The sequence below is a fragment of the Larimichthys crocea genome, chromosome XXIV, assembly GCF_000972845.2.
Source record: "Larimichthys crocea isolate SSNF chromosome XXIV, L_crocea_2.0, whole genome shotgun sequence".
NCBI classification, from domain to species: Eukaryota; Metazoa; Chordata; class Actinopteri; family Sciaenidae; genus Larimichthys; species Larimichthys crocea.
The window spans coordinates 12108827-12127144 of NC_040034.1; the positions used below are offsets into that span (position 1 = coordinate 12108827).

General features: G+C 42.3%; 2 protein-coding genes across 5 annotated transcripts; one reads left to right on the plus strand and one right to left on the minus strand.

Moving 5' to 3' along the window:
• Positions 1-14: 14 nt before the first annotated feature.
• atg2b (autophagy related 2B) lies at positions 15-14817 on the minus strand. 2 transcript variants are annotated; one of them, XM_027275187.1, is made up of 43 exons: positions 14374-14679; positions 13785-14174; positions 13544-13706; positions 13276-13428; positions 13076-13178; positions 12096-12258; positions 11826-12005; positions 11609-11705; positions 11332-11496; positions 11057-11208; positions 10792-10903; positions 10362-10605; positions 10093-10255; positions 9832-9924; positions 9549-9737; positions 9182-9455; positions 8987-9095; positions 8707-8908; positions 8209-8351; positions 7288-7445; positions 7024-7199; positions 6763-6913; positions 6402-6604; positions 5686-5766; positions 5466-5572; positions 5281-5373; positions 5117-5187; positions 4950-5026; positions 4674-4844; positions 4457-4589; positions 4163-4362; positions 3842-4071; positions 3634-3751; positions 3338-3529; positions 3159-3260; positions 2853-2931; positions 2558-2768; positions 2397-2466; positions 2230-2312; positions 1953-2074; positions 1659-1813; positions 1407-1556; positions 15-1319 (listed from the first exon to the last, which is right to left on the minus strand). In XM_027275187.1, exons 2-43 carry the CDS (start codon positions 13944-13946, stop codon positions 1089-1091), a joined length of 6231 nt encoding a protein of 2076 aa, XP_027130988.1. In that variant the 5' UTR covers positions 13947-14174; positions 14374-14679; the 3' UTR covers positions 15-1088. The 2 variants fall into 2 exon arrangements, with proteins under 2 accessions (XP_027130988.1, XP_010732186.3); XM_010733884.3 differs by lacking the exon at positions 14374-14679 and adding an exon at positions 14706-14817 and having other exon boundaries at positions 18-1319.
• Positions 14818-14879: 62 nt separating this feature from the next.
• On the plus strand, positions 14880-18166 carry gskip (gsk3b interacting protein). Of its 3 annotated transcripts, none has more exons than XM_010733885.3 (3): positions 14880-15017; positions 17470-17715; positions 17812-18166. In XM_010733885.3, the coding sequence occupies exons 2-3, from the start codon at positions 17473-17475 to the stop codon at positions 17968-17970; spliced, it is 402 nt and encodes a 133-aa protein (XP_010732187.1). In that variant the 5' UTR covers positions 14880-15017; positions 17470-17472; the 3' UTR covers positions 17971-18166. The 3 variants fall into 3 exon arrangements, with proteins under 3 accessions (XP_010732187.1, XP_027130992.1, XP_027130993.1); XM_027275191.1 differs by lacking the exon at positions 14880-15017 and adding an exon at positions 17299-17392; XM_027275192.1 differs by lacking the exon at positions 14880-15017 and adding an exon at positions 17313-17359.
• The last annotated feature ends 152 nt before the right edge of the window (positions 18167-18318 follow it).

Here is an 18318-nt window from a genome sequence, read left to right on the forward strand (position 1 = left end):
AAACCACTCTACTCTGGCGCATTTAACCATTTTTATTTCCCTTTCATGCTTTTAATACAAATTCTTCAATCAACTGTACACGTATGTACAAGAAATGTCATCCAGTCCACATAAACAAGAAATGCAAATCAAATGTCTCCAACACGACGTATCACACCAAATATCAATATAGAAAGATACACTTTAAAAAAAAAAAAAAAAAAAAAAACTATTGTGCAGGATATTAAGACTTTGCTTTCAAGATGTTGAGTAGAGAATTCCTTGTTTGTGTCAACAATTTGAAGATGTGAGCAGCAGACTGACAGATTAAACGTTTCTAATTTTTAAAAGCAGCTTTTCAGAACAAGCAGCTTTTTGTGAAAATAAAACATTGAAATAAAGCTCAAAATAAAATAATAACAAATCTGGGTAAAGTTCCTATCTGTTATTCACTTGAGCGAGTAAACCTTCAAGTCACTTAAAAAGTGCTGATTACATAACTTTACACAGCTGTTACACATTCAGTTTGTTTTTGTTCTCTTACATTTGCATGAAATGTTACACATTAGGAATATTTACAGTAATTAACAAGGCCAACATACAGAGCATGTTATATAAATTAAGAGTCATTACACCTATAATATCAGTGTTTGTTGACACCAAATAGGATAAGACAACGTAACAACAACACAACTTGTAAACAGAGCTGTTTGAGAATGAAGCAAATGTTTGCGCCTCATGAGACAAGAGCCTATTTCTTCTTTTTAATCTATAATGCCATTATCTACCCCACAACATAACATAGCCCACATGAAGACAATATGTGGCTCATAAACTCGTCACTATACATACATCCCTTTGATTAAACGTACAGTTGGACAATGCTGACAACCATGAAGGCACTGTGAGGGAACTGGTAAGCTGATGCAAGCTGAATTACAGTAGCTCAAACTGCCACGAGATGAACAGTATCTTATTTACACCGGGCTGTATTATGCACCTCTGAGATGTTCCTCGTCAAAAATGCTCTGAAGAAAAGTTTCCAAAACATTTTCCTTGCTGTTGCTTCTGCACAGTCATGGTTTTCACGCACCATATGGCAATAAGAATTACTCCTCGCCCTGCCTCCATTTCTGAGACTCCTCCTGGCGAGCATCAGGGTGAATCTGGTTCCTCATCCCGCCCAAGACATTGGAGGTGGCTTCAGTGGCCATAATGAGTGGCTTTACCACTGCTGGTGGCAGCTGGCGGAGAACTCCACCCACTGCCCCCGTCATCCCACGCTGCTCGTGCTCCCGAGTGGCTGTGTCATAGATGGTAAGAGCTGTGTCTGTGATCCCCTGTGGATAAAAACGCCATAATATCCTCATCAAAAACAGAACTTTATTCCCATTAATGTCACTGAAGATGAAAATATAAGTTTTTACCTCTTTGACCACAGTATAGGCTTTGGCTACACCTTCCCTCAGGTCAACAGGCTGATGAGCCAGTCCATAATGAGAGAACCGTTTTATCCTCTTTGTGTCTCTCTCGTCAGGCACCGGAGACACCATGTCATAGGCTGTCTCAGCTGCAGCCTAAAAATGACACACACAAACAACAATAGATTTGTCTGATGCTTCACAGAAGCATTAGTAGTGAACAGAAACTTTTTAGTAACAGTGGAAAGATGAGTTTACCTGGATTGTCCGCACCATCCTGTTGGTGAGCTCCAGAGCGGCCATAGCAGTAGAAGTTCCAAAGGAGGCGGTCCCGCGCTGAAACCCACGGACTATCCGACCGTCTTTCCTGTACTGCTCAATCGGGAGCCAGACCAAGTCCCTGAATCCCTGAACTGAAGAGAACATTCATCTTAAGAGCAGGGAAATACTTCACTTGAGAGATACACTCAAATCAGTAAGCCCACACACTGTAAAGTTCATCTGATAACACCACAAAGCCTGTGACTGGGTTCATGCGTGTGTTGCACTCACCTAGTTGTACCAGAGAGTGAATAGGTCCCACTCCTCCCAGTAGTCCTGGAAGCTGGTTCTTCTTTATGTCATTTAACCACTCATTTATTGCATAGGAAAACAGCTTATCCACACCTAATAATCTGAAATACAGACGAGTATTAGTTTCCTGGGAAATGTTATTTGTTCTCGTAAAATTACACACTTGATAGGCATAGGTAATTCACTGTGGTGCCTAAAAGTAATTTTCTCTACTACTCCTACTATCAAATAATAAACAATAATGAGATAAACATACCCTTGTCTATAGCACAAGCGCCTCAGCTTCAGCTCTGAGCAGTTAAGCTGTGTCAACCCAATAATGATTCCTGCAAATGTTCCCTGAAACAGAGCAGTCATGAAATCATTCATCATGTACAAATACAATAATGTGGAATTAAAACAAAGCATTCTTAGACCATGTACCTGCTCCATTGAAACATGTTTCCCATGGTAGTCCAGGCGAATGGGAACCTCACAGGTAAACCGAAACTCCCTGTTAAGAGAAGAAAACGTTACCTAACACAGACAACCAACCGAATTATTGCTTAATCAGGCGTTTCCTAATTTAGTTACATAACACTGACCGAAAGAAAATAGGCTGGTCTGTGAAGGAAGGAGCAGAGGCTTCACTGTCAATCACTTCCTCTCTGCCAGAGGTGGAGAAGCCGTTGTGGCTCAAACGTCTCTGAGCAGGCACTGAGATGATCGGGGCCGGGTCCTGGCTGAGGCCAGCGTGCTTGGAGAAGCTACAGGAGATCTCAGGAACAGACGCTTTTTTTGTTGAAAGGCAGACAGCTGTGGAACAAAATAATATTGAGAGACAGTGGGTTATGTTAAATAATGTTTGAGTTTAATGCACATGAGAATAAAGAAATGTACCTTCTTGAGCAGGCGGTGAGAAAAATTCGACTTCAGTAGCAAGACTGGTAAAGAAGTCCTTCAGGAAGAACAGTGCATCCTTCAAACGAACAAAAAAAAGCATGTTACTGAGGATACTGATATTTTCTTTTGGCATTTTGCTTTATGTGATGATGGAAATGGACAGGAAAGGCAGGGGAGAGTTAGGGAAATTACACGCACAAACCCAGACTAAGCCTTCATACATGGTACATGATCTACCGAGTGAGCTACCCCTGATATATATCTTTGATATATTTTACTGGAAAAATCATCTTAGTGTTTTACCTGATCGATATTGAGACGAAGAGGCATCAGGGAAACACGCAAACAGCACTCCTGAGGAGCCTGGCCTGACTCAGGACACATGTGCACCGCCTTGACTGTTAACTAAGATCAAAAGGACACAAGAGATTACACCAGGCCAAGACTCGACTGGGTAAATGTGAGTGTGTTGCTTTCCTCACCATGTTAGAATGGGCTTTTCGGGGCATTTCCTTGCTAGAATACAAGTAGAGAAACTTGTTCATCTGTGAGGTAGCCAGTCTGTCTCGTATCTCCAAGTCTTGCACAACAAACACCTGCCGTGAGACCGGCTGATCTATTGCTGGCCCAGAAGCCACCTGGGTCTGTGGGTACACCTCGTGCTGAAACCTCACCTAAGGAGAAGGGAAAAGAAAGGTTTGTAGTAAAGAAAGACTCAGTGTATTTATGGGAGTGTGTGCCACAACAATCATTAATTTCAAGTGAAGAAGAACTTTACTTTGCTGAGCTGTATTTCCATCAGGACGTCAGGATTCCTTCCTCTTCCACCTCCCGCCCTTCCTGATGCCTTGGCCTGTCTGACTGGAGTTTGGGAGGGGGAACTATGGGGTGTAGACCTGCACGGTGGAGAAAAACATAAAAATTAAACAAGCCTGTTTCCTTTTAAGCACTTATAAAAGTGTGTGAAACAGTGGTTTTTGGCTCACCCTCGGCTTCTAGCAGGGGAGGCTGTGAAAATCACACTCCCAAAGTCTTTCCCACCATAGAGGTGCCAGACGACAGAGATCTCCTTGATTAGATAGCGCACCTCAGGGATGGGAAAGTTCATGGCTCCACGGCTGGAATCACTCCCATCTAGAGGCTGACTAAAGTAATCATCTTTGATTTCCACAGGGTCTGAGGTGAGCTGCTTTACCACTGGCTCCTGATCAAGATCCTGAAACACATAATGCTTACCAATGAGCCAATACTGATATTCAGTCTTGTTGTCATAACTGTCATAACTGCGTGAATGGGTATGTTCTGACCTCTCCTCTGGAACCTGGTGTCTCCAGGATACAAAAGTCATCTGTCTCTTGGGCCAAGTTTGGGACTGGGGTGATGAGAGGAGAGTGAAGCATGGGGTAAGTGGGGCTTGAATCTTGGGTAAAATTCCCACTCTCATCCGGGAACAAGAAGAGGTCTGAGCGAGGCGGGTCATGGTCTTGATTTTCCTCCTCGTGTGCACCTATTGACGTGTGGAAAAGGTATACAGTGTATTTAAGTGAAATTATATCACCCATGGAGCTAAAACTTCAATCATTACTGAACAAAACCTTCACCATTCTGCTGCAGCCCCGTTGCATGCTGCCCGTCAGTCTCCTCCATAGCTTCACTCATCAGATCTTGCAACATCTGCTGCTCAGTCTCAGCGAGCAACGAGGTCTGAGATGTGGGCCGGCTCGGTAACTCCGCCTGTCCATGAAATACATTCAAACTAAGCATGTAGGATTCTACTGTACACATGTTATAGTGGCTCAAGTTGGTGTCACTGCCGACCTTGGTTCTTGGTGTCGTGCTGCTGTGCTTGGCCTCTGGTTCTGTAGGGGGCAGTAAGTCTCCATAGCTGGCTACATACTGGATAAGGTTCATGAGGGCGGCACAGGAGTCCGAACACGTTCTGATGTGAATAACGTCACTGGAACAGCGCAGCTCGAATCTGGGCTCTGACTATCACATAAAAGACAGCGAAAAATTACATAAATTTCAACTTTATTTACAAGAGAAAACATTTCAAACTTTATGTCAGTTAAAGACCAACTGATAAACTCTTACCAGCTTTCCATCCACTCCAGGTTTGACAGCGGTAATCCTCAACTCCAATGTTCCCATGTCCACCACTTGGACATAGTCTGCAATGAAAACCAAACTGGTTTTAAATCAAAGCTGCATCTTAACATTTCAAGTGGTTTCTTTAAAATCATCACTGAGGTCGGACTCACCACGTGCTAGATTAACCGAAACGGCATTACTCTTGTCTGAGAGGAACAAAGCCGCCTCGTCCAAAATGATCCTGTGCACAACATATTATACTCAGCAAAGACAACTTTTCCTATAACTCAGTTACTAATATTATTTCAGTGCTAAACCTGTCGCACTTTCATACCTGAGTGTTGAGGACGAGTGGTCTAAAGAGACACTGCTGGAGATGCTGAAAGTCTCTACAACCAACAGTGATCTGAGTGGCAAGTAGACGGGCCTGACAAGAGAAAAACAAATGCTGCATTACTATACACACACACACATAACCAATTATTCATTATTTTGTGAGAGTTTTGAAGTTTACTTTACCGGTAGTCTAGAGAGCAGCTCCACAGGTGCAAATGTAGGGTGGTGACAGATGTAGGAGGGGCGTAACCCAACACAGGCTCATCGGAAACATTCAGAAAGTCAACAATCTGTTTGTAATGGACAAAGAGATTACAGTTGTGTTATTTTATTGCATGATATTTCCTTCAAGTGCTCTCTGGATATAAGTGGTAGTGGTGGTAGTAGCTCCATCTTGGCCTACCTGGTCATACCAGCCCAGGCTGGGAGGGACCACTCTGTGCTGGAGTGTGGCTCCTCTCACTCCCACAGCAACCAGAAATTCCTGCACAAAACAGTGAGCAGTGAGGAGAAAAACAAAAGTCAAGCTGGCTAATCCTCTTTAAACACCAGTTTTGTAAAATAAGGGAAACACTTAAATCCGAGTTGATGCTACTGCACAGGTGTGGCTTCAGAAATAATAATAATCAACATATAATCATGCCTGGAAATGTTGACTCAGCTCAGCAATTTGACAACTGTGGCATGAGAACTCAATGGGCCCCACTTAAAAAAAACATGGATATATTTATTATACACGCCTTTACATGGCAAGATCAGGATTTGAGTTGATGAGTAGAGCCGAGAAAAATCATTTGATTTTGACAACAACCCCATCTACAGGGCAGATTGAGAGTTGAACGCTTTAGTCACTAGACCTCAAACAAATTGATCCTTGTGAGAAGTATTTAAGCAGTGTATCACACTTTAACCTCCAGTGTCGTAAACATTAAACCACTAGATTCCAACCCAGGGTTAGAATCACACCAAGATACATCTAAGGGGTCAAAACCAGTTAAAAATAAGAAAAAAGTTCTTTAGTATTCTAATTATTTATTATTTTTTCCATGATTTCTTCTGAAAAGCGGTTCTGCCAGCCAGCTTGACCTTTAACCAATCAGTGATTTAAAGAACTACTACCTTGACATTGCGTTCTGCATTCTGTGATGAGATTTTGACAGCGACGGACACCATGCTGCGGGCCTCCAGACCAATACCCTCTGAGGGTGTAGAGGATCTCTCAGGAGCTGTCTCTGATTGGTAGATGGTCGGCTCTAACCAGTGGGGATGTGTCCTGCATGGCAACTTGATGTCTGAGACAGAGGGGCTTCCATCGACAAGCCCTGAGCAGATTGAGCGAGACATCAGTGAAAGAGGCAGTGAATGACGTGACGTAGATACAGCATAGTCGCATAGGTAGCACTATATATATTTTTAGGTCACATTATCACCAAATATATCATATACATAACAACATAACGGATATGTAAAGTTGGTTTACCTTGATGATACATGCAAATATTACTGGTGTGGAAACAGATGTAGTGTTGGTCTTTATAGCCTTCGTACTGCGTCACACTGAACAGCACAGCATTTTTCACCTCTAGCCAGAACTCGCCATGTTTGTTTTTCAGTACAGTTTTATCCTCCTTCTGAAAAAAAAAAGAAAACTTAAATCCATAAAACATATTTTCTATATGTTAGGAATGCCTAAATAAAACAGTGAGGATGTTAAATGATATCAAAAAGGATGGGCGTTTACCTTAGCATGAGTTTGAAGAGCCACCAGGCCATGATTGACACTGATGATGACAGAAAACAGGCTCTGGGAGTTCTTGCTCTGAGCTTTGGGTTTTTTCTTCTTGCGAGACCTGAGACCCAGTTCAGAGGCAGGAGAGTAATAGTGCATGGTCTCCTCCTCTGACCCACTGGTGTCTTCTGAAAGGACAGCACAGTACGAGTATAAAGTATGTAATACTTTGTCTTGAATTGGAGCTAATTCATAGGATGTTTTTCATTATCTCACCCTCAGGACCGGTGGAGCGGAACTGGCTGAAGCTGTCTTTGGAGTAAGTGTTGATCAACTGACTGGCGACGGAGAGTCCAACTCCATATGGCATGCTTTCCACTGTCTCCACTGGAGATGGAGCAGTGGGCTCCCACAGCAGCAAATCATTGTTTATCCTAAAATATTGAGAATATACATTTTTTCAACTGAAATATGTATTCAGACAACTGAATACAGCTCAGACTTTAAAGAAGTGTTCCCTAAAGTTCTTTTTTTTCATTTTAAAAAGGTAACTACAATGCAATCCTTATGGGCAGTTGCGGACTGTCAAAATACATCTATTAGAAGTACTTGTTTTTGCCACTGATCAGCTCAGATTGTTCTTGTCTGACACACACACAACCCAAAAGTGAAAAATAAAATAATAAAACGTTATCTGTTATTTTTGCTTGGTCCGCTGTGTGTCTAACCAAGTCAAGCAAAAGTCTCATTCTGAAACCTCAGGAGAAGTGAGGTGACTTATTACAGGAAGTTAACAGTGGCATGACCGTAGTAATGCAGAAAAGTTTGTTTTTTTGCGCTTAGTTTTATGTGAAAGATTTTCCAGCCAAGTCATGGCTAAAAAATACACAAAATGTTGAATTTTTCTGAAGGGTCCTTTCCATTATCTTGATACTTATAATAACAATGTGAGCCAGTCAGTGGCAAAAAGAAGCACTTGGATTTATTTTGATGGTGCAGAATTGACCGCAATACTGGACCAAATTTGAAATTTGTTGTCCCCACATGGGTAAATACTGGACCAAATTTGAAATTTGTTGTCCCCACATGGGTAAATAATAGCAAGATAGGCAAAGTTACCCTTTAACCCAGAAATAATTGTGTTGCTGTATTTTTATTGTCCGCCTGCCATTTTGTATCGTATTACACATTCTGTACCTGTTGTGTAGTTTTTCATAAAACTCCTTGCTGTGGAGGACTAACTGCACGTTGGGGAAACACAACTCAAGGACGAAGCGAGAGTTATTCATGGTTTTTTCCTGGAACTCCGTCATCTCAGCAACATCACCAGGGATAACCATCTGCAATAAAAAAAAAACAACAATAAAAAAAGAGTTTCTAAACACAGGCTAGTCTCCACCTGCTCTGTCAACAGGGAAGGTATGCAAAGCAGTGCTCATATTTGCAAAACGATGCATCTGTCGAACACTAGGATATGACAACCAGAGGATAGCATGCAAATATATCCACCTGCACAGTCCACCTGTTTTCACCAATAACATCAATAAAACTGTGACACAAATTTTTCCATTAAGCAAATTTAATGTGGAAATATGGAAATGTGTGTGCTTCAACACTCAAAATATAATAATATATGCAGCAGTTGACTGTATATTAACATTTTTGGTGAATGTGGCACTTGTAGCCGTGACTTACCTCTTCATTCTCATACATAACCCTTCGTGATGAAAAGGGTGATGGTTCAGGCTTCCCAAAGTCACAGACATCTTTCAGCGAATGTGCAGCCCCCTCCTCCTCTTCCTCTTCAAGGGAATGGTCCTCAGCCCCCTCGTCATCTTCAGCTGTCACACGTTCAAGGATTGAGTGGACCGCAGTGGGGTTCATCTTCAGCACGACCCTGCTCAGAGAGATTTTTTCACTGAGAGATGCTCCCTGAATGGACAGATCAGTTTGAGGTTGGTTAGGTTAAACGTACCTCGGCCAGTCAAATTTGACACTTTCAGATGTTGTCATGGATCCATCCATGGTGTGGGACACTCTGAGGAACCGAGCAGCTGGTTGATCCGGTTCCTCTTGAAATTTCCCTGCGCAAAGCAAAAAAGAATAAAGAGCAGTTAAAAGACAAATTCTCAGCTAAAGCAATATATTACTATATACCATATACTCATACCAATAAGCTCTCTGAAGGTGAGTTCCATTTTGGTTTGGTCAGGAGAGCTGCCACCCATGAACTCTGTTTTCATTTCCAGGTCTTCCAGGTCCAGATAGAGAACTTCCTTCTGCAGGGACTTCTTGAACCAAGGACCCCTCTCCTGATCTGAGCGCAGGTCAGGGATGGGGAAGCGGATTGCAAGGCCCAGCACTGGGGCACTGACTGTCAGAGATACATGACAGTTGGTGGGAGTATGGCTGTCGTCGAGGAAAACCTCTGTAAAGGCCTTGTGCTGTGAAATGAGTTTAAAGTATTAGATTTCACAATACATGATCATGTGCGACAATTTCCTAGACTACAATAATCATTGTTGTCACAGCCTTACCAAGCTGACATGTTTATTATATGAAGTATACAAGTGGGATGCCATCAACTCTGTGGTGGCTAGCTTCTGTGGTTGTAGCAATGAGTTGAGACGGTCTACGATACTGATGTCCAGCTCACAGCGCACAGGGCCCAGCTCCACCTGGATCTCAGCTTTCCTGGGAATGGTGCTAAGGCGAACCTGGCCACCCTGCACAGAGAAATAAAATGAGCAGAAGCTTGACACTGTTTGAATATTAAGTGTTAGTGCTATGGTTTCACGTCGGACTAATAAATGCCATTACCTGAGGGCCTCTGCGCTCAGCCTGTTTGTAAAGCAGGTGAAGGCAGGTGGTAAGCGGCTCATCAGCACTGGCTGTGGTGTCAAATGTCAGGAGCTGGAACGCGACAGAGAAACTAATGAGAAACACTCTTAATGCCATGCCAGCTGCATCTTTAAGGTGTACATTCAGTACTTTTAGGCATACTGAATGTGTATGGAGTGTTAAACCGACCGAAGCTCAGTGCAGTCCAAAATGTGCTTAGCTCAGGCTTGAAAAACTAACCTCAGTGTACTGAATGCCTCTTTGGGAGCCACCACTGACAACCTCAGAGGGGAACAGACACTCCAGAAACTCCATCTGGTTAAGGGAGACGTCGGTGCTAAAAGTCCGCAGGCTGGATCCCTGACAGTGCTCATAGTTTATCTTCAGGCCCTGGCCCACAAACCTGAAAATATTACGCTTTAAATGAAAAATCTATCCAGTAATATGCTCTGACAAGAGACCAAGCATAACCTTGCACAACAGGAATTAGTAAACAAATAAAAGTGCACCTGAGGTGGTCGTGGGGACAGGCCTGGTTAAACACTGTCCGAGACTGAAGGAAAGCAGTTGGGGCGAGATGGCCTGGGCCGACCGTGCTGAAGAAGTGTGCAGCCATAGGACCAAGGGGACTGGGAGCAGCGTCTGGTGGGGGCAGTGGGTCAATGTGGAGGACTGAGATAGCTAGGCTACTCAGTGTCAACTTTAACACCAGCTCCGGTCGTGACTCATCACCGTGGGTTTTGGATGGATGGGCTAAAATAACAACAATGGCAGATATACAGTTACAGAAGTACACAGAAGTGACAGACCGCAGTGAAATGATAACCATGTGCAACAATGGGCTGACTGTTCGTCGAGCAAAACCACCTAATGCTAAAAAATGAAAAGAATGTAAGAGTAAAGAATGAAAAATATACAGTGATATATTGTGTTACTTACATATCTGCCTCAGTAATTTGTGAGGGAAATGTGAATCTCGCGAGTGGACAGGAGTTTCATTAGCCTGCTTTTCTCTTTGTCTTGGTACATCCATGTAATCATCCCACAGAGCCTACAGATACAGATATGTTTTCATATAGCACAACTCAAACACCCATACTGAAAATAGTCATTTGTATTTAGTAAGATTGAATGATTAAATACTGCAATTTTCAAAGGATTTCAGGATTGACTCATGCTCACCCACAAAGAATGGAAGACTTACTGTAGCATTTCCTGAAGGAGATTCTCCTGGTGAGGCAGAGTAGTTGCTATTAAGTGATAAATCCAAGTCAACTGTAGGTGGTTCACCCAGAGGAGGAAGGGATGACAAGCTGTGAGACATGTCCATGTCTGCCATGGAGAAGAACACATCATCTACACCACCCACATGTTTACCAAAAAGAAAAGGACAAAACAAATTTCATTACATAGATGCAACCATGACACCTGATTTCACAGAAACATCAAAAGTTAGAGGGAAGATGTTTTAAGTCTAACCTCGACTGGAAACAGTTCTGGTGGTCTGGCTCTCAAAGAGGTCGGGGTCTGCTCCCGGCACAGAGATATCCTTCTTCAGACAGCGGTTCAGCTCCATATGGAGTCGATACTCATCCTCCTGCTGTATGGGCCGGCTCTTTCTATCCTTAGTCCATTCCTGTGCACCTTCACACAAACAATAAGAAACAATCTATTCACTCTATTTAGTAATTTGGTGACACTGTTAACCGTTTTGATCCAAATATTCTCAGTCATCTATCAACAGAGGGCTGCTCACCTCCACCAGAGAACGCTCCAAACAAGTCAAGAAGAAGATGGACTTGCCGCGGGGAGAGCAGAATAATAAGTGTATCAATATGTCCGACAACATCCAGCTGAAATGCAAACATGCAAAAGAACGCCTTGTTAATTGCAATAACCCTCATTTATAATACTGAATGAATAATCAGGAACCTTTTCTCACGATATTGTGTAACAACAAACAGTTTGTTTACCTTTGCTCCAGGCATAGCCAAGTTGTTTTTCAGGGTGAGGGACAACTCTATTTTACCACCGAGACTCCCAACCTGCACAGGTTCAAAGGGTGTTGTAGAGGACACGGGCTCTGTGAACTGAGGATGAGGCTCACATATTATTTTGGGGTTCCAGCTCGGGGACAGCTTTGGCTCAGTTTCCTGCAAAATAAGAGATAAATATATATATTTTTTAAATTCTTACACATGCAACCCTTTTATGCCACATTTCACAAGACTTCATGCACCGACCGTTGGTGTGGGTGAAGATTTACAACCGGCACGGGTCACATCGGAGAATTCATCCCAGAATACAGTGATGCCTTCCATCTGCAGGTTTTTATGTGCAAATGTGGTTGGCTGATGCACATTAACATTTGAACTCTCCTCGCCTGTTTCATCGCAGTAAACAATCCTGCAAGCAACCACAGGACACAATCAGTTCGGTGCATCTCATGTTTGACATCTTTATTCAAGAGCGTTTTTTTTAGCTCTCTTATTGATTATAAATTTTTAATTTTTAAGAAAAAATCCGTGATGGATGATGGATGATGCCTGTGGTGCTTGCGGAAAGCACACAGCATCTTAAGTGACCACAGCCACCCAGCTCGCAGACCGTTCTCCTTGTTAACATCTGGCAAACATTACGGCAGCATGGCTGCACATGCCACCAAACCTAAGAGCAGTATTTACCTCCAGGCCATCAGACCTCGTAAGTCATAATCTAATTGGACTGCTGTCTGCAAAATATGCACTATCAACCACGACTGCTGCTACTGCAGCAGGACTGATATTTCGTGCAACTTTACTCTGAACTCTCAATCCTCACTTTCCATATAGTTAGATAGTATGTTTCTATTTATTCATACCTCTCCAATACTTGCATACAATTCACATTTACACAGCGTATAGTACACTTAGACATATATATTATTTGTTCTATTTTGTTATGTTTTATTTTTATCACTCCAGTTTTTAATAAAACTTTTTATTGTACTGTACTTATTTTTATCTTTTATGTTGCTGCATTGTCACCGCAACTCCTGCTCTTAATGCCGAGCTGACCTGTTTTTCTCGTCCCACACATTTCGTTGTACCGTTGACCCTGTATTAACCTACATATGACAAATAAAAACTAAATAACTGAACTGGCTGTTATCTAGATTGTAATGCTGGAAAATATTTAGAATATTTTGGAAATTGCCCACACTCTAATCCGTAACCAAACTCACTTGTTGATTCGAATCTCAAGGGCGATTCCAGTTTTTGAATTTTCTGGAATGTGTTCGACTCTGAGGACAGTATCCAAAAACGTCACTTTTACTCTTCTCAGAACTGCAAGACAGGACAGTAAAAGAAATTTAGACCATACACATTACTAGACTGGTAAAGCTCTTTAAATGTTGCTATAAACACTATAGACATAATGTACCTGTTTCTATTGTTTCTGCAAATTTCTCTAATCCCTCAAAAGGCTGGAAGCTCTCTCCCATATCGTCTGTGAGTTTCTGGCTCAGACATTCTTTAGCCAGCTGCATGCTGCTCGTCATGAAACTGGACCAGTACATGGGTTCAGTGCCCGATGCTGGAAGAACCAATGGTGACATTTACTTTTCAGTAAAATTCCTGGTTAAAGTGGTGTCTTCTCAACCCTTTTCACAGAAAGTGTTGCAGTGGCACAGAATGCAGTGTCTCCTTACCTACTCGTGGTCTCGGTCTGAGCACCATCTCCAATCCTTTGACCTCTAGAGCACAGTTTTCCTGCAGCAGGGCTGCCCATGGTACAGTTAGAGAAATTGTCTGGATGAACCCTGCGATTACCTCAAAGGGGGCATCTGCCGTCTCTAGGAGCTCATTGAGCGACTGAGAAACAACAAAAACACGTTTAAATGAAATATCTGCTGTATCCTCCTGCCACGAAACGTAACACACCACACATACCCATTTATCCAATGGCACTTGTGCAAGAGATCCAGTGCCTTGGTAGAGGTCTAAACTGAGCTGATCCAGGCTCAGCTTCTCCTGCAGAAAGTTGCCAAGGTACCGATGAAGAAGGTATCTGCAGGCCCGCTTCTTGATGGACTCCGAGAACGGCCAAGGCATCTTTAACTCAATAGGTGAACAGTACAGCGGTGTAAAAGGGATTCTTGAGGGTTGGAGTGCTGTATAGCTACTGTAAATGAATCACTGGTGTGTCATCCTGTCGACTTGAAGACATCGAGAAGCGGTGAGCTCAAACACCCTTCATATCCCAAGAGCAGGGACACTTTGGAGGATGTGTTGACACTCAGGTATATGTGTGGGAATTGGTCCGACTCCAGTTTGCTGCGCCTGTGAAAACACACACACACACACACATATGCTGCCCCCTTTGTAACTTGACACTTGACATAAACAGGACACACTGCTCGTAAACAACACGCTTAAGCTTTGAACTGCTCCGGGTTAGCATCACAGTATAAAACGTCCTGATAATGTTAGTGTTAGGCAACACATTAGCACGCTACAGGCTTCCCTAGTCAGCAGCTACCTTCAGCTATGTTTACATAAACACAGCTGTCATCGTAGTCAGGCGACCCGGAGCTTCAGCTTTGACTCCTGCCCCAGACAAAGGCATGTCACTGGGCTAACTAGCCGGCTAGCTGGTAGCGCACTGCTACAGCAGGCACAGTTAGCACCGCCGGCTAAGCTAAGCTAGTTAGCTGCCGTGCTAACCTACAAACTCAAACATTTCTCTGAGTTTTCCGCCCTCAGGTGCGAAATGAACAGCTGACAGTGAACTCTGACCGTGCACACACAAGCGACACATGCCGGACAACACGGGTGAGTGAGCAGAGTTGGAGATGTTAGCTGGTGAGTTACCTTCTGACTGAGTTGTTTACAAACACTTTCATGACTCCGCACCGACTGAGCCCCGCACGCTCCGGGGTGGGATCAGCCAGATGATGTCATAACATGGCGGAGCTGTGCGGTCCGTGGGACAGCTACTGGGTCAAGGTTTATTTTGGGTAGTCATTCAGACCCGGAGCAGACAAACTAGAGACTAGAGGCTGCGTCGCTTGTCCGCAGATTTGAGGGGCGGCTTCATAATCGTATCTAGCCCGCACGCAGAGCTCCGAGTCCGGGCTGGAAGCTTCCACGAGCCCGCAACAACACAACACGACCAGCGAGGAGGTGAGAAAAGACAACGCAGTTTGGTTTAAAATCAGTATTATAACATGTGAAAGGTACAAAACGTGTGATTGTCGTTTTTGTTTGCGTGTAATGTGCACGTTTTAGATGTGAGCAGAGGGAGTGAAATGCGTGCGTCAGTTGTTTTGTAGGAGTTTATCACAAAATGTAGCAGGTTTGCTACCATACATGAGTCTAGATGACTATATGAAGTCACAACGTTTTGCATGAACCTCACACATCACTGACACTAAAACCATGAAGTCTCTGGAGACAGTGATCAGACATGTTTAACATCAGTCACAGGACTCAAGATGTCGCTGTGACGTCAAATGTTTAAACGTGTTCACGACATTGGTTGTACATTGTTTAAAAATAATAAAACTGTACATTTGATTTCACGTTTAAGTTAGACGTTTTATTCTATATTTTAAAATGTCTTTACGGTCAAAAACTGTCAAATCATGACAGTAAAATATGCCATTAAATGTGAGTGTTTTACTGTATAGTTAAAATACTTAATAGTAGTAATAATAATAATAGTTGGACAGAAATACAGTATATGATAATGTACTGTGGGGCTCATGGGAGCCATTTTTTGGCATTAAAACATATTTGATAGTTAATAATAATTACAGCGTCACAACTTGCTGATACTATTTACATTGTCCATGTCCTCAACTATCATTTAGTCTGTTGATTGAATCTGTTGAATTGTCCAAATACAGAATGAAGAAGTTCAGTCTAGAAAACGTAAGAAGTTACAAATGTCTTTTAACTCAACTCAACTGTATTTATTTATATAGCACCTTTCATGCAGAGATGCAGCCCAAAGTGCTTCCAGAGCAGAGTAAAGACAGAAATGAACAACACCAAACAGTTCTTTAGGCAAGAAAACAGTTGTATAAAAACTAGAAATAAAAACAAAAATAAAAAGCATAAAACTACAACACCGAAACAAATAAAAAGTAAATTAAAGTAAATTAAAGAACAGTTGCATAAAAACCAAAACAACAAAGATGAAAACTGCAATAATAAAATAAATAAAATGTTAAAAGACAAAACCTGTAATGTAAATAAGCACAGATAAAAGATATGCCTTATGTTTTTTTGTGTGTTTTTATTTAAATGTCTACAGAGGTGCAGTCCCTCAGATCCACAGTAGCTAAAAGTGGACTCACCATACTTCTTTGTGGAGGTTCTGGCCATATTAGTATCTGTGTTTAATTATAATCTATCTAACAGTCAAAGTCAGATTTTTGTTGGTGGTTCAGTCAAACTTTACTAGCACTGTTTGTTCGTTTACAAAGAAGTAAACCACATAGGTCCACTGTGTTTTAGCTCTATCATCCATGTTGGATAAAGTTCAACAGGGTGGATAATAACAGGTTAAGCAATGGCTGCTGCTCGAGTCTCGTACAGGAATGCACAGCAGAATGCTCATTGACATTAATGTGGCAAAACAAGACTGGCTTGTTCGACAAGTGCACCAGTGTAAAGGAGCACACATGGATGTGTAGAAATGAAACAGCTGTTAGGTTATTTTAGCATCTGAGTGACAGGATAACACCAAAACTTAGTAGTGCAGCACTGTATTCAACACAAAAGCAGAATAATGTGCTGTATCACATTAGGATTATAAAGCAACACATCTGCAATTGCAAAGTAGAATTCACCTTACCACAGCAGTGTGCTCAGCTTTAAACATTTTTAGGATGAAACAGAAAAAAACTGAGCCGACTCAGCATTGGGAAGCACTGGAGACAACATTAGTCTTTGTCTCTGGGAACATGTTGGACCTTTTGGAGATTGTGATGAATCACGACTGAACCAAGCAGAAATGAATTTGTTCAGGGGAAGAAGAAAGTATCTCTGAAAGTTTGAGTACTAATAATGTGTTGGGAAATACCAATTGATCTGTGTAAGTTATAGCAAATATATTTAGTTTAAGAACTTGCGTCTTAACATGTCAGTCGACAAAACTTCAAATTGGTTTTAGATTCGGTTTAACCTTTTCTCACACAAGCTACTATGCATAACGTGTCTATTTAAGTATCACAGGCCAGTCAGGTGCATGTTTGTTTCAGTTCTGCTTTTTTTTCTTTTCGAGAATGACTCTTTAGGAAACTTGTTGCAATGTACCATCACTGCAGCTAATTACAGCCATGCTAAGCTGGACAAATACTGTGTGCAGTAGATTTTTAAAGCTTTATGACCAGACGTTACAGGTGTAGTTTAAAAGAAATTGTCCTTCATTTCTGCTGTCTCAATGTAAATTTTTCTTAACAGGAGTTTGAAGTCCAGTGAATGTAGCTTGTTGCCATGACAGTCGAGAGCTGACACAGATTGTGGACACGGAGAACTCTTTCTATCATCTTGTCAGTCAGCAAGTTTTAACAGCACACGGCAACATCTGGGCTTCAGCTGAGTCAGTAACGTTGTCGTTCTGTTATAGGGGATGGAGATAGACTGCCAGCCCGAGGAGTCCATCGTCTCTTCATTTGATGAGGACTGTGTTGTGCTCGGTGACGTCAAGGACATGAGATTGGAGGCAGAAGCAGTCGTCAATGACGTACTTTTTGCCGTCTCTGAAATGCATGTGTCACAAAGTCTCAACAGTGCGTCAGACGTGGCCTACATAAATGTGGAAACGAGAGAGGGAAACCGGTATTGTCTGGAGCTCACAGAGGCAGGACTGAGGGTAAGATGCATGAAAAGTGAGGCACAGTGGTTTCTATTGTATGCATGTTTATCACAAACCATGCTGATTTTGACAATAAATCATTCTACCAAACAGGTGGTGGGCTATGCCTTCGATCAAGTCAACGAGGATTTGAGTACCCAGTATCATGAGACTGTTTACTCACTTCTGGACACACTGAGTCCAGGTTACAGAGAAGCGTTTGGGAACGCTTTGCTCCAGCGGCTGGAGAGACTGAAGCAAAACGGACAATAAAAACGTGTGCAAAACATGTGTACAGTCGTGGCCAAAGGTTTTGAGAATGACACAAATATTAATTTTGACAAAGTCTGCTGCTTCAGTTTTTATGATGGCAATTTGCATATACTCCAGAATGTTATGAAGAGTGATCAGATGAATTGCAATTAATTTCAAAGTCCCTCTTTACCATGAAAATGAACTTAATCCCAAATTTCAGCCCTGCCACAAAAGGACCAGCTGACATCATGTCAGCGATTCTTTCGTTAACACAGTTAACAGAGAGTATTGATGAGGACAAGACCAGAGATCACTTTGTCATGCTGATTAAGTTAGAATAACAGACTGGAAGCTTTAATAGGAGGG

Bases quoted from the DNA above. Each gene is read 5' to 3' on its own strand.
- gskip (XM_010733885.3), top strand. From the start codon at position 17,473: ATGGAGATAGACTGCCAGCCCGAGGAGTCCATCGTCTCTTCATTTGAT. The intron at 17,716-17,811 runs GTAAGATGCATG...TCTACCAAACAG, and splicing joins TCACAGAGGCAGGACTGAGG to GTGGTGGGCTATGCCTTCGA.
- atg2b (XM_027275187.1), bottom strand. From the start codon at position 13,946: ATGCCTTGGCCGTTCTCGGAGTCCATCAAGAAGCGGGCCTGCAGATAC. The intron at 5,374-5,465 runs GTAAAGTAAACT...TTCTCTTGTCAG, and splicing joins AGCTGCTCTCTAGACTACCG to GCCCGTCTACTTGCCACTCA. The intron at 5,188-5,280 runs GTATGAAAGTGC...TGTTGTGCACAG, and splicing joins CACTCGTCCTCAACACTCAG to GATCATTTTGGACGAGGCGG.